Source organism: Salvelinus fontinalis, chromosome 10 (assembly GCF_029448725.1).
Source record: "Salvelinus fontinalis isolate EN_2023a chromosome 10, ASM2944872v1, whole genome shotgun sequence".
In the NCBI taxonomy this organism is placed as follows: Eukaryota; Metazoa; Chordata; class Actinopteri; order Salmoniformes; family Salmonidae; genus Salvelinus; species Salvelinus fontinalis.
This window is the reverse complement of record NC_074674.1, coordinates 29,079,976-29,094,015: the sequence shown is the minus strand read 5'-3', so window position 1 is coordinate 29,094,015 and position 14,040 is coordinate 29,079,976. Positions and strand designations below refer to the sequence as shown.

Genomic DNA, 14,040 nt, shown 5'->3' with positions numbered 1-14,040 from the left:
AAATACAGTGTATTTTACTAATGCGTTTGAACAGTTAGTAAATTTTCAAATAGTTCATTATAAGGACCACTGCACTGGAATGAACAAGGACAATTTTAGCACTGTTTTATCCAGTCATTTCAAAACAGTCTATGAAAAACAAATATTATAATACAATTTTATTTCACAATAGACTAAAAACAATGTACATAAGAACATTTAAGAGCTGTAAAGTTGAGGCACTTCTACAAAAACGTCTACAGCGACTGTCATTAAAGGCTAACCAAAGATGCGACTGCCAGGGATCAAACTGGGATTTTGGAGCTAGTACTGTTCCCTAAAATCAGTTAATTGGTTTTCCATAAATATATTTGATCAGACATTTTGTCAATGCATACTGTATGCACAACTAGATCTGGACGATATCAGAAAATCCATATGATAAATTGACTGAAATGGCATAAAATGTAGCTTAAATGTCACATATTTCATAATTTGACAAAATAAATAGTTTACAGGAGACAGCTGTTACAAAGACACCAGGAGCTAGGCAATGTTTTCCAAGACAAACATTTGTCTGTGATCTAATAAATCTACAAGTCAGTGACAATATGAGGCACAACAATCTGAACTTATCATTCAATAATAAGTTCAGATAATGTAAGGTTGATGTACCATCTGCATGTCAGTTGAGTCTACACAAGAGAACAAAGCAGAAGCGTTTGGCATGCTGGGAAGAATACCTTGTCTATTGTTATCATTCATTATGGGGTGACCTATATTTGCCCTGCCAACAGGTAGCCCTATATTTGTACTTCTGCAACTCTTGTTTTCAGACTTTAAAGCCACATTTCCTTTGAGGATTCACCCGTGTTTACCCAAAAGGATCAGGCTTTTCTTTCCATGGGTGCCTGTGCTTCTGCAACTCTTGTTTTCAGACTCTAAGAACACTTTGCTTTATAATGGCTTTAGAAAAGCTAAACATACACATTGTTTTGATTAGAAATTATATCATATTATGATTAAATGTTTGTAAGTAGAATAAACAATTGACTAAACTCGGACACAAATCATATCGAACTTAATGGAAGACAAGGATTAAATATAATTTCCCCAGCATATATTTGTTATGAGCGCCCCTTATTTCTTTAATCGTTTGATTTGTGACCTGTATAAGTATGAGACATTTTTTATCAAAGGAATAAATATAATTCACTTTTGGACATGGCCCAAAGTGGAAATTTAAATGTGATTGTACTGTGTGCACAAATTACATCAAAGGCCTTATGATAAAGATGAGAAATATAAGTAATAATAAAGATCAGGGATTCACAGGTGATGAATAAGTTAAAAATGTTTATTTCTCTTTTTCTATTTTTGAATGGACTATGCCAATTGTCATATAGATACAGTCTAACATTACTTTAACCCCAACACCACAATTTATGTCACATTCCCATACCCCACAACACCTTATCTAGGCGGTTTGCTATCGAACACCCACTTAACGGTCACATTTACCTTGGCCAAAATACTAACCCTTTTCCCTTTTAACTCATCCCATCAACCCACCCACCCAGCTCTCCCAAACACCTCTAAGCACCATTCTACTTGTTCAGGCCTATTCCAATGCCATATGACAGATTTCCAATTCTACAGTCCCCTTTTGGAAGGGGGGATAAGGTGTTCTGGCAGGTCAGTGGGAAGCTCGTGACCCTCAAGCTTCACCTTGATCAAGTGATTGGCAAGGGAAAACTCTTCGTCGTCCAGGAAACCGTCCTTGTCTACGTCGGCCAGCTTCCAGATCTTCCCCAGCACTGTGTTGGGCAGCTTGGACTTCACCATTTCCTTCTTGGCCATGGCACCAGACACTTTGCCGTTGACAGGAGACAGGGTGTAGAAGATCTCATCGTAGGTGGGTTTGTCTCGTGCCACCACCCACTCCAGCTCATCAATGCCCTCGCCTGCACCCTCGCCGTAGCCATGGCCGAAGGGCCCATTCATGGTGCCCTCAAAGGCACCACCTTGGACTGACTGGCTGGGCATGGCTGCCTCCTCCTGGCGGACGAGGGTCATGAGTTTGGCGATGTCGTTGGCTAGCATGTCCTCAACGGCCTCCAGCAGCTTGGGCTTCACCACCTGGAACTTACTGAAGTCCTGGTTTGCCAAGATCTCCTGTGTGTTCATAAAGTTGAAGAGGTCAGGGGAATTCTAGTCAAGTAAAAAAGGTATCTGCAATGCTCATCACTACTATCGCTATCATTACTTACATGGCCACTTTGGTTAACAGAAGTACTACCTCCACTGGAAAAATAATGTATATTTATGTACCTGCATCTTAGCTAGTTTGGGGAAGTCTCCAGGTGAGATCTGGTGCTCTTTCTCAATCCTTGTGTAGATCTCCCCCAGGTTGGCGATCAGCTCCTTCTTCTTATTATCCTTCCCAAACATATTGGGCATCTCCTTCTTTAGAGAGCTGATGATGTAAGCGTGGACCTGGAGGGAGGGAAGACTAAATCACATCTGGACCTAAACAGCTACCCACTGATCAATTTTTATTTCAGCACAATGAGGGTGATACAATAATGCAGTAGAGTAATTGCTTTCTGAGATTAATGTTACTGTTAACAAGCCCCAACATTTGAGACCTAGGTCTCACCTTGGCGAGGCGAGCCCGCTTGATGAGGTCATTGAGCTTCCTCAGAGCAGCATTCCGAGGCAGCCCCTGAATATCCTTGAAAAGGTCCTGTTCCTCAGCCTCAAAAAGCTTCCGGTTGTCTGGGACCAGGAGCGGCTGAGCCCAAAAAGAACCGATATACACCCGGATCACCTCTGGAGTACCAACAATTTTACCAAGAGACCACATGAGGGCGCCATAGACCCTCATCAGCTGCTGCGTGCCAATCTGGTCAGCCTTGTTCAGAACCACCCGCATCTTGTCCTCATGGTTCTTCAGGGCGCGGATCACCTCAGAGAATTCATCTGAGATGTCCAGTTTGTGGGCGTCGAAGAGCAGGATGATGCGGTCAACGCGTTCTGCAAACCACTCCAGCACTGCAGCAAAGTCATAACCTGAAGAGAGGAAAGAGAATTGTATAAAATAAAAAAAGGGGGGTGTGAAATCTTCAAAACATCAACGTGAATTAATTCCTTTTATCAAAAAGGTTAAGATTTAAATCATATGAAAATTGTGTGAGACGCGTTCAAACAAATTCCAGTCCAACAAGTTTATGGAATCTGATTATGTAAGGAGTGGAAATATTCACATAAATCAACACCAATTTGATTTCAATTGGTGTGAGCCGCTCCTAGTAGTCCATGGGCCACCCACCAAAAAAAAGCTTCAGAAAAGGCATTCTGTGACCCAGGAAACATCATTACGTTGATAATTTTATGAATATGAACACTGTGGTTCAAAACTTGTAAGTTTAACATCAATAGCTTTATATCTTTAACCAAAATTATGATCCAAGGAAAAATGTTAACCATATACAGTGGTTTTCTGAACAACATTTGATGGGTGACCGTTAGACTAGAGTGTGGTTGTTTCTCTATGCAAATCAAACTCAGATTCCAGCTTATCCTGTCTCCATGGTCCCTTTCCACACAGCAACAGACACCCCCCAGCTACAGATCCAAAAACAGGTATATTTCACAATGAGACAAAATGTGTTTTTCCTGTGCCAGGAAAACCTTAACCAAACACCATCCATCTTCCTCCCTCTTCTCACAGTGTGACACAGACACTGATCCTTCACCCATGACCTCCAGAGCATAGAAAAGGATAAAGCAGAATCCAGTTCATTGTATGTGACACACCTAGTAAAAGAAATTGTGATGATGCAAGCGAATTTTGGGCCTCACATTTCACCCTCATGTTCTAAAAGATAAGCGTCAGGTCTTATTCATAGTTGTTTTCTGGAGCACAATGTTGAACAGTAGGTCTAGCCTACATAAAACAAAAATATAAAACATGCAACAATTTAGATTTACAGTTCACAAGGAAATGAGTCAATTGAAATACATTCATTAAGCCCCAATCTATGGATTTCACATGACCGGGAATACAGATATGCATTGGTTGGTTGATTGTGGCATGTAGAATATTGCCCCACTCTTCTTCAATGGCTGTGCGAAGTTGTTGGATATTCGCAGGAACTGGAACATGTTGTCGTACACGTCGATCCAGAGCATACCAAACATGCTCAACGGATGACATCTGGTGAGTATGCAGGCCATGGCAGAACTGGGACATCTTCAGCTTCCAGGAATTGTGAGAAGATCCTTGTAACATGGGGCCATGCATTATTATGCTGAAACATGAGTTGATGGCGGCAGATGGATGGCACAACATTGGGCCTCAGAATCTCATCATGGTATCTCTGTGCATTCAAATTGCCATCGATAAAATGCAATTGTGTTCATTGTCCGTAGCTAATGCCTGCCCATTCCATAACCCCACCATGGGGAACTCTGTTCACAACGTTGACATCAGCAAACCACTCGCCCACACAACGCCATACACAGCGCTGGTGGACATTCCTGCAGTCAGTACGCCAATTGCACACACACTCAAAACACAAAAAGACACCTGTGGCATTGTTGTGTGTGACAAAACTGCACATTTTAGTGGCCTTTATTATCCCCGGCACAAGGTACACCTATGTAATGCGGTTTAATCATCTGCTTGATATGCCACACCTGTCAGGTGGATGGATTATCTTGGCAAAGGAGAAATGCTCACTAACAGGGATGTAAACATTTGAGATAAGCTTTTTGTGCATATGGAAAGATTCTGGGATATTTTATTTCAGCTCATGAAACATGGGACTAACACATTACATGTTGCCTTTATATTTTTATTCAGTGTTTAATTAATATATATATATATATATATATATATATATTATTTACACACACCTCACGCCAAAATAGAATTCAATGTTTAAGTATTTGTTTACGATCAACATTCAAAGGAAATCGTATGAAATTCTTGGTTCTGAATGAGAACAGATGCTTTACACATTAAAATGTGTCCCAAACTTGACATTCACACTCATCTTTTAAATGAATGAAAGTCCATTCTATTCACTCTATTTCTACGACAGGGATGGCTTTGCCCCACACAATATCCTCCCCTGAATGACAAACAGGAAAGAGCCTTTGGCGCATTAATTGTGCAGCGGGGAGACACTGGGACCACAAAGAGACCTCTTCCTCACCTCTGTTTAGAACGGTTATTTATTTGTTCATTCTGAATTGAACTAGAGGGCAGCAGGGCACTGACTCTGCCTTGGCACGCTGCGCTGGAGACAAAAAAAAACTTTAAAGGGAAAGGCCACAATTACTATCAACGTCCACAGTTTTTAAAATGTGCTTGGGAAGTACAATGCAGAGAACAGTCTGACTCAGCGTTCCATTTGAGCAGCGAGAAACAGCTGTCTTCATCCAATCTCATTGTTCCTCTCGCTCTCCCTCACACATATTAAAGAGATCCATTATAAGCTGTTATTTTATATGCAATAACTAGGCTACTTACTTAAAACCTAGTAAAAAGTAATTTATTTATTAAATCACATTTCTGCTGATTAAACCAGAAGAGAAGCCCGAAAGGCGTCGACCTGTGTGTACGTAGAGCCCGATCTTCCTCTGTCGAAGGATTGGTGCTCGACTAATATCACTTTACGTAATTGTTGTGTCTATAGATTTGTTCAATGTGGTGTTAGTATGTATGTATGTATGTATGTATGTATGTATGTATGTACAGTTGAAGTCAGAAGTCTACACACACCTTAGCCAAATACATTTAAACTCAGTTTTACAATTGCTGACATTTAATCCTAGAAAGATTCTCCGTCTTAGGTCAGTTAGGATCACCACATTAATTTTAAGAATGTGAAATGTCAGAATAATAGTAGAGTGAATGATTTGTTTCATCTTTTATTTCTTTCATCATATTCCCAGTGGGTCAGACGTTTACATGCTACCAAATACATAGAGTGTATTGCCTTTAAATTGTTTTACTTAGGTCAAATGTTTATGGTAGCCTTCCACAAGCTTCCCACAATAAATTGGGTGAATTTTGGCCCATTCCTCCTGACAGAGCCAGTTGTAACAGAGTCATATTTGTAGGCCTCCTTGCTCACACACACTTTTTCAGTTCTGCCCACAGATTTTCTATGGGATTGAGGTCAGGGTTTTGTGATGTCCACTCCAATACCTTGACTTTGTTGTCCTTAAGTCATTTTGCCACAACTTTGGAAGTATGCTTGGGGTCATTGTCCATTTGGAAGACCCATTTGCAACCAAGCTTTAACTTCCTGACTGATGTCCTGAGATGTTGCTTCAATATATCCACAATTTTCCTACCTCATGATGCCATCTATTTTGTGAAGTGCACCAGTCCCTCCTGCAGAAAAGCACCCTCACAACATGATATTGCCACCCCCGTGCTTCACGGTACAAGTACAATCTTTGTCCCCATGTGCAGTTGCAAACCGTAGTCTGGCTTTTTTAATGGAGCTTTTGGAGCAGTGGCTTCTTCCTTGCTGAGTGGCCTTTCAGGTTATGTCGATATTGGACTCGTTCTGCTGTGGATATAGATAATTTGTTCCTGTTTCCTTCAGCATCTTCACAAAGTCCTTTGCTGTTGTTCAGGATTGATTTGCACTTTTCGCACCAAAGTACTTTCATCTCTAGGAGACAGAACGTGTCTCCTTCCTGAGCAGTATGACAGCTGCGTGGTCCCATGATGTTTATACTTCCGTACTATTGTTTGTACAGATGAATGTGGTACCTTCAGGCATTTGGAAATTTCTCCCAAGGATGAACCAGACTTGGAGGTCTACAATTTTTTTTCCTGAGGTCTTGGCTGATTTCTTTTGATTTTCCCATTATGTCAAGCAAAATAGGCACCGAGTTGGAAGGTAGGCCTTGAAATACATCCACAGGTACACCTCCAATTGACGTCATTTAGCCTATCAGATGCTTCTAACCATGACATATTTTTCTGGAATTTTCCAAGCTGTTTAAAAGGCACAGTCAACTTAGTGTATGTGAACTTCTGACCCACTGGAATTGTGATACAGTGAAATAATCTGTCTGTAAACAATTGTTGGGAAAATTACTTGTCATGCACAAAGTAGATGTCCTAACAGACTTGCCAAAACTATAGTTTGTTCACAAGAAATGTGTGGAGTGGTTGAAAAGAGTTTTAATGACGACTCCAACCTAAGTGTACGTAAACTTCTGACTTCAACTGTATGTATGTAAGTTGTTTTGTCAAACTTTTTTCAGACAAGATCCAAGAGTCAATTAAACAGTACTGTAGTTTGTTAGGATTGTTATTCACTAGGATAATAAGCACAAAGAATAATAATAGTTGGCTGTAGTGAATCACAGGAAAGTATTCTTCCGTCAGTCTGGGTTTTGTGTCAACGTCAGCAGGATGTGTGATCTCTGGACCGATCCAATGAGGGCGTTACCTGGCAAAGTCCACGAGAACAGCTCCGCTTATCTCTACTCGCTTTAAGGAGGGATGTGCTGGTAATAAAGTCAGGGATGTCAAATCTACACCGAGAAGATCAATAAGCACAGCGCTGCAGGTCACAATTCTTCACATTTAACTTGAAGGTTAATTGTTGCCACACCACATTGTAACTGAACAATCAATATCTGGTGAAATAAAGTTGAACACTTCAAGGTGAGCTCAATTACAAGAGAGAAGGAACATTCTGAATATTCAACCTAATATCTTACCAGCCAATCAACTGTATGTCAGGCCCACCCAAAGTCTGTTTCAAACAATGGCATTAATTCTGCTTGTTTTGCAATAACTAAAGAGTTGAATTGCCCCCAACCCTGGAGCCAAATATTGGTGGAGGTGAAAGTGAACCTAATGGAAGGAATTTCAGTTGTGTTTTCCAGCAGCACAGCTAGCTAATCATCCAACATCAGTGCCAAACCTCTAATGCCCTTGTGGCTGAATGGAAAGCAAGTACCCGCTGCAATGTTCCAACATCTAGTGGAAAGTCTTCCCAGAAGAGCGGAGGCTGTTATAGCAGCAAAGTGGGGACCTTGGATGTACACAGATAGCTAACAATAATATGCATGTCAAGCTCTTCTGGCTGAAATTGGAGGAGAGAACTACTGGCACACAGCTCAGACACTCATGCATACCCCACAAGACATGCCACCAGAGGTCTCTTCAAAGTCCAGAACAGACTATGGTAGGTGCACAGTACTACATGGAACTCTGTTCCACATCAAGTAACTCATGGCAGCAAAATGAGAAATAAAAAAAAACACTTTTAGGAACAACAGGGACTGTGAAGCAACACATATTGGGCACACACTTCATCTTGTGAATGTATTGTAAATGTTTTAAAACATTTATAACTGCCTTAAATTTTTCTGGACCTTAGGAAGAGTAGTTGCTGCCTTGGCAGCAGCTAACGGGGATCCATAATAAATACAAATACCAACTCCATATTAATGCACATGATTTTGGAATGAGATGTTCGACGAGCAGGTGTCCACATAGTTGCTGATATTTTTGCCCATATAGTGTATCTGCTATCTGCTATGAACACACGCATGGAGTTAAGAACAATACCAAACTAGGGGAGATCATTTCTCATTTCAAAATTATGTAATAATAGAGAATGTGGCACTGCCTAGGGTGAGAAGGATCACTGTATGCTGAGCTGGTGGAGAATTTCCACGTCATACTCAGATGCCTATATGAAGCATAGGTTAGAAATTTGAGACAATCCTTGCAGGGCTCAGAAATAGACACACTCAGCTGTCTGTCCGATAGCAGCATGCCTGTTTGTATGCGCATAGGCACCTACACAGCTTACTCAAAAGTGTCCAGATAGACATCCACACATTCATAACCTATTGTCAGTGCTTTCCATCAGTTTGGCTTAGATATTAACTGTGTAAATTATGTCTGAACTTAATAAACCATGCTAGTGAAACCTGATCCATGTGGGGGGGGGATGCTTTCAAAGACTGACAGTTAACCACCCCCTGCCTGGCATCACTTCCTACTATGTGGTCCTACTGACGTGTACTTGTTGGTCATTAACACCGCTGGCCTTGTCATGAGTTACATTACTGGTTATTTGGTACATGGTAGTCCAACAACTCCACTCCTTCACCCCTGACAATAGGCAGGGTCATTATCAATGTCCTGGTGGATAGAACAGGAGCCGGGGTAGTATAACATCTATCTCCTCTGTGTCCCCTTGGGAATTGGCTAGCTTTTCACACTAATGGGGGTCATATGCATGGCATCCCCTCTCCAGTTAATAGAAAGGCTTGGAACAGAGGAAGGATCTAGAAATATGTTCATGGAATGGAAATTATAATTCCACAATACAATGGATATTTACTTATTTGTTGGCACAGGGCCTGCTTTTGATGGAACATGTTGGTATCCTGTATGGCCCGAGGTCAAATGATTCATTGTGGGTTGTGTGTGAATGTATGCATGCGTTCAATAAACAAAAAAAAATGAACTTAATACATTTCAGAAATATTAAAGAAACAGGCATAGGGTGGTGGACATGAACATTCTTTCTCCTTTAAGGTTAAGGAACCAGCCACGTTGCATAAGCTGTTTGTTGTCACTGGTTAACCACATGGGTTCAAATCTCTTCCAACTCACTTGCTGCTGACTGCAGACACAGCAACCCCTTTATTACCAGCCATAATTTGACAGGAATTGTCTAAGCGAGAGAGAGAATGCCCGTGACACCCGAAACCGGGAGAAAACTTGGGAGTCACCGAGGAGGACCTTGAGCATGTATACAGTAAATAATGAACGGTCTGTATAAGTGAACCTTGCAGGTCATGCTAGAGTGGCAAGGACATCGCCTCATTCACCTGCCGTACCTTCACAGATGAAGTAGTAACCTAGATTCACTACTGTAACCCTGAGGCAAAATAGCAGTGCCCTTATTAGGAAAAGTCCTCACTAGCACCCTAAAAGAAAGGTAGCTAAATAGCCTACTCTTTTTTCCATATAGCCTAGTCAAGCAGGCCATAGTATTATGATTAACAGAATTGTAAAGCAGCCGTGGAGCTGAGCTAGTGGACAAATACAGAGTCAGAAGACTTGAGATTATTAACTGCCCTTGCAAGGTCTGAGCCAGGGCAAATGAGACAAGTATTACTTTGAGGCAGATAAAAGTTTTTTTTTTTTGTAGTGTGTTAAGTGAGATGTAGGCATCGGTATGAGGACGAAAAATAATTTATCAGCGCCACAATACCTACACTCCACCCATGCTCTACCAAGGTTTTCCAGCACAGTGCTTTGACCTACTACAGTAGCTATGTTGGTCTATTGTAATTCAAACAATGTGTATGCAGGTTAACCTTTCTAGGACACACATTCCGCTAGCGGAACCCCTCGACAACATTCTGCTGAAAAGGCAGCGCGGGAAATTCAAAAATATTTTTGTGAAATATGTAACTTTCACACATTAACCTCTAACGCCTCACAAACCCGGATCCGGGAGCACCCCCATCAAAAAAGCTGACTAGCATAGCCTAGCCTAAAGCCACAGGGATATCATATAATAAAATGTTCATGAAATCACAAGTCCAAGACACCAAATGAAAGATACACATCTTGTGAATTCAGCCATCATTTCTGATTTTTAAAATGTTTTACAGGGAAGACACAATATGTGAATCTATTAGCTAACCACGTTAGCAAAAGACACCACTTCTTTACTCCACCATTTTTTTACTCCATCAGTAGCTATCACAAATTCGACCAAATAAAGATATAAATAGCCACTAACCAAGAAACAACTTCATCAGATGACAGTCTGATAACATATTTATTGTATAGCATATGTTTTGTTAGAAAAATGTGCATATTTCAGGTATAAATCATAGTTTACCATTGCAGCCACTATCACAACTCTCACCAAAGCGACTAGAATAACTAGAGACCATCGTGTATTAGCTAATTACTCATCATAAAACATTTCTTAAAAATACACAGCGTACAGCAGATGAAAAACACAGATCTTGTGAATCCAGCCAATATTTCAGATTTTCTAAGTGTTTTACAGCGAAAACACAATATAGCGTTATATTAGCTTACCACAATAGCAAACATCACAACAGCATTGATTCAAGGCAAAAATAGTGATAAGGTATTCACCACCAAAATATATAAATTTTCACTAACCTTCTCAGAATTCTTCAGATGACAGTCCTATAACATCATATTACACAATGCATATAGAGTTTGTTCGAAAATGTGCATATTTAGTGGCACAAATCGTGCTTATACAATGAGAATAGTGTCCAAAACCTCAAGCAATCTGTCCGGCGCCATCTTGGAGAGGCACCTATTCTAATTGAAAACTATTCATAAACTTGACAAAAAAAAAAACACAGGTTGGACAGCAATTGAAAGACAAATTAGTTCTTAATGCAATCGCTGGGTTACATTTTTAAAATTAACGTTACTTCAAGCATACAGCGTGCGCTAAAGCGAGACGCACCGAAATTCATGGCGGAATTATTATTTGACATTTTTCAACAGAACAACGAATTATCAGCATTAATAGTTCTTACTTTTTGATGAACTCTCATCAGAATCTTGGGAAAGGTGTCCTTTGTCCAAAAGAATCGTTGCTAGGTCAGAGAACATCATCTTCCACGTTGCAATTAGCAGTAAACATTAGCATGAGAGAGAGAGATACCCAACCCCCTAGAACGCCAGGAAATGAAATACCCGAAAATCGCAATATACTGACAAACTGATATAACTCGGTTTAAAATAACATTATGATGTCTAACACCTATATCGAATAAAAACAGAGCCGGATATATCTAAGAGCTAAAACAGGAGCTTCTAGCACGACATGCCAAGATCCTCCCTGCGTCAGAGCGAAGAGTCAAAAGAGGGGACACCTCGTTTCCAAGCAATTTATAAACTTTCAGATCTGCCTAGAGACTCCATTTCAAGTCCCTCTATTCGCTGACACCCAGGGGAAGGCGTATGCAGTGCATCTCAACCAATAGAGGACAGGCAAATTAATAAACTGTTCTGGGAACAGCGAGCAGATTTCAGCATTTTCAAATCCTCATAAGAAAATTGCTCTAAGTCCAGTTCTGTTTCACTCACAGACATAATTCAAACGGTTTTAAAAACTAGAGAGTGTTTTCTATCCAATAGTAATAATAATATGCATATTGTACAAGCAAGAATTGAGTACGAGGCAGTTTAATTTGGGCACTATTTTTTCCAATGGGGAAACAGCGCCCCCATATTGACAAGAAGTTAACAAGTCCAATACAGCAAATGAAAGATAAACATCTTGTTAATCTACTCATCATGTCCGATTTTAAAATGCTTTACAGCGAAAACACAACATATGATTATGTTAGATCACAGCCAAGTCCAAAAAACACAGACATTTTCCCAGCCAAAGATAGGAGTCACAAAAAGCAGAAATAGAGATAAAATTAATCACTAACCTTTGATGCTCTTCATCAGATGACACTCATAGGACATCATGTTACACAATACATGTATGTTTTGTTGAATAATGTGCATATTTATGTCCAAAAATCTTAGTTTACATTGGCGCCATGCTCAGAAATGCCTCCAATATCCTGAGAAATTGCAGAGAGCCACATCAAATAACAGAAATACTCATCATAAACTTTGATGAAAGATACATGTTTTACATAGAATTAAAGATACACTTGTTCTTAATGCAACCCCTGTGTCAGATTTCCAAAAAACTTTACGGAAAATACAAACCATGCAATAATCTGAGACGGCGCTCAGAAAGAAAAATTCTCCGCCATGTTGGAGTCAACAGAAATCAGAAATTACATTATAAATATTCCCTTACCTTTGATGATCTTCATCAGAATGCACTCCCAGGAATCCTAGTTCCACAATAAATTGTTGTTTTGTTCAATAATGTCCATTATTTATGTCCAAGTAGCAACTTTTGTTTGCACGTTTAGTACACATATCCAAACGCTCGTTCAGGTCCAGGCGAACTTCGGACGAAAACTTCAAAAAGTTATACTACAGGTCGAATAAACTTGTCAAACTAAGTATAGAATCATTCTTTAGGATGTTTTTATCATAAATATTCAATAACATTCCAACCGGAGAATTCCTTTGGTCTATAGAAGTAATGGAACGCAAGTCGATATCATGTGGAATGCGCGTGACCAGGACCTGGCTCTCTGCCAGACCACTGACTCAAACAGCTCCGATCCGGCTCAACATCACAGTAGAAGCTTCATTCAACGTTCTACAGACTGTTGACATCTAGTGGAAGCCGTAGGAAGTGCAAACAGATCCATATCCCACTGGGATTTCAATAGGCGATGAGTTGAAAATCGACCAACCTCAGATATCCCCCTTCCGGGTTGGATTTTTCTCAGGTTTTCACCTGCCATATTAGTTCTGTTATACTCACAGACACCATTCAAACAGTTTTAGAAGCTTCAGAGTGTTTTCTATGCAATAGTAATAATAATATGCATATATTAGCATCTGGGACAGAGTAGGAGGCAGTTCACTCTGGGCACGCTATTCATCCAAAGTGAAAATGCCGCACCCTATCCCTAAGAAGTTAAATGATATGAAAACATGCTTTGCTTTTATACTTACAAGACCATCATGCTTGATTGAGTGTTTTTTTTCTTGTAGTAATGTGGTGCCTGCCTATATTTTCTTAAACCTTATTTAGAAATACACGTTATTGTGAAAAAAATGTTTCATAAAATATTTGGGGTCAGTAGTAGGGTTGAATATTTTCCCCAGCATTTTACAAAATGTTCCAAATGTTATAAAAGCGGAAAAGGGAAAAAGGAACTTATCTGTCGGTCCTGTATTAAAAAGACCATGACTGTTTAAGGAAAATTGCGATAAATAAAAAATTATACCAGTTTCACTTAAGGACCAGAAAATTGATAGCAGTGCCATTGATTGCAAAAGAGTTGAAGATATTGTTGACGCACATGGTTAATGAACTGACACTCAAAACGTTTAATTTTTCAATTTAA

The 14,040-nt window shown here is 40.0% G+C and overlaps 1 protein-coding gene across 1 annotated transcript in view; it reads right to left on the bottom strand.

Annotated features, from left to right (window-relative positions):
* Positions 1-143: 143 nt before the first annotated feature.
* Positions 144-14,040, bottom strand: part of ehd1b (EH-domain containing 1b) — a 32,738-nt gene continuing 18,841 nt past the window's right edge. Inside the window, exons 3-5 of the mRNA XM_055936409.1 lie at positions 2,639-3,051; positions 2,311-2,475; positions 144-2,154 (exon numbers count right to left, since the gene is read on the bottom strand). Of these exons, the coding sequence (XP_055792384.1) occupies positions 1,633-2,154; positions 2,311-2,475; positions 2,639-3,051 (1,100 nt within the window). The 3' untranslated portion in view covers positions 144-1,632. The remainder of the gene's footprint in view (positions 2,155-2,310; positions 2,476-2,638; positions 3,052-14,040) is intronic.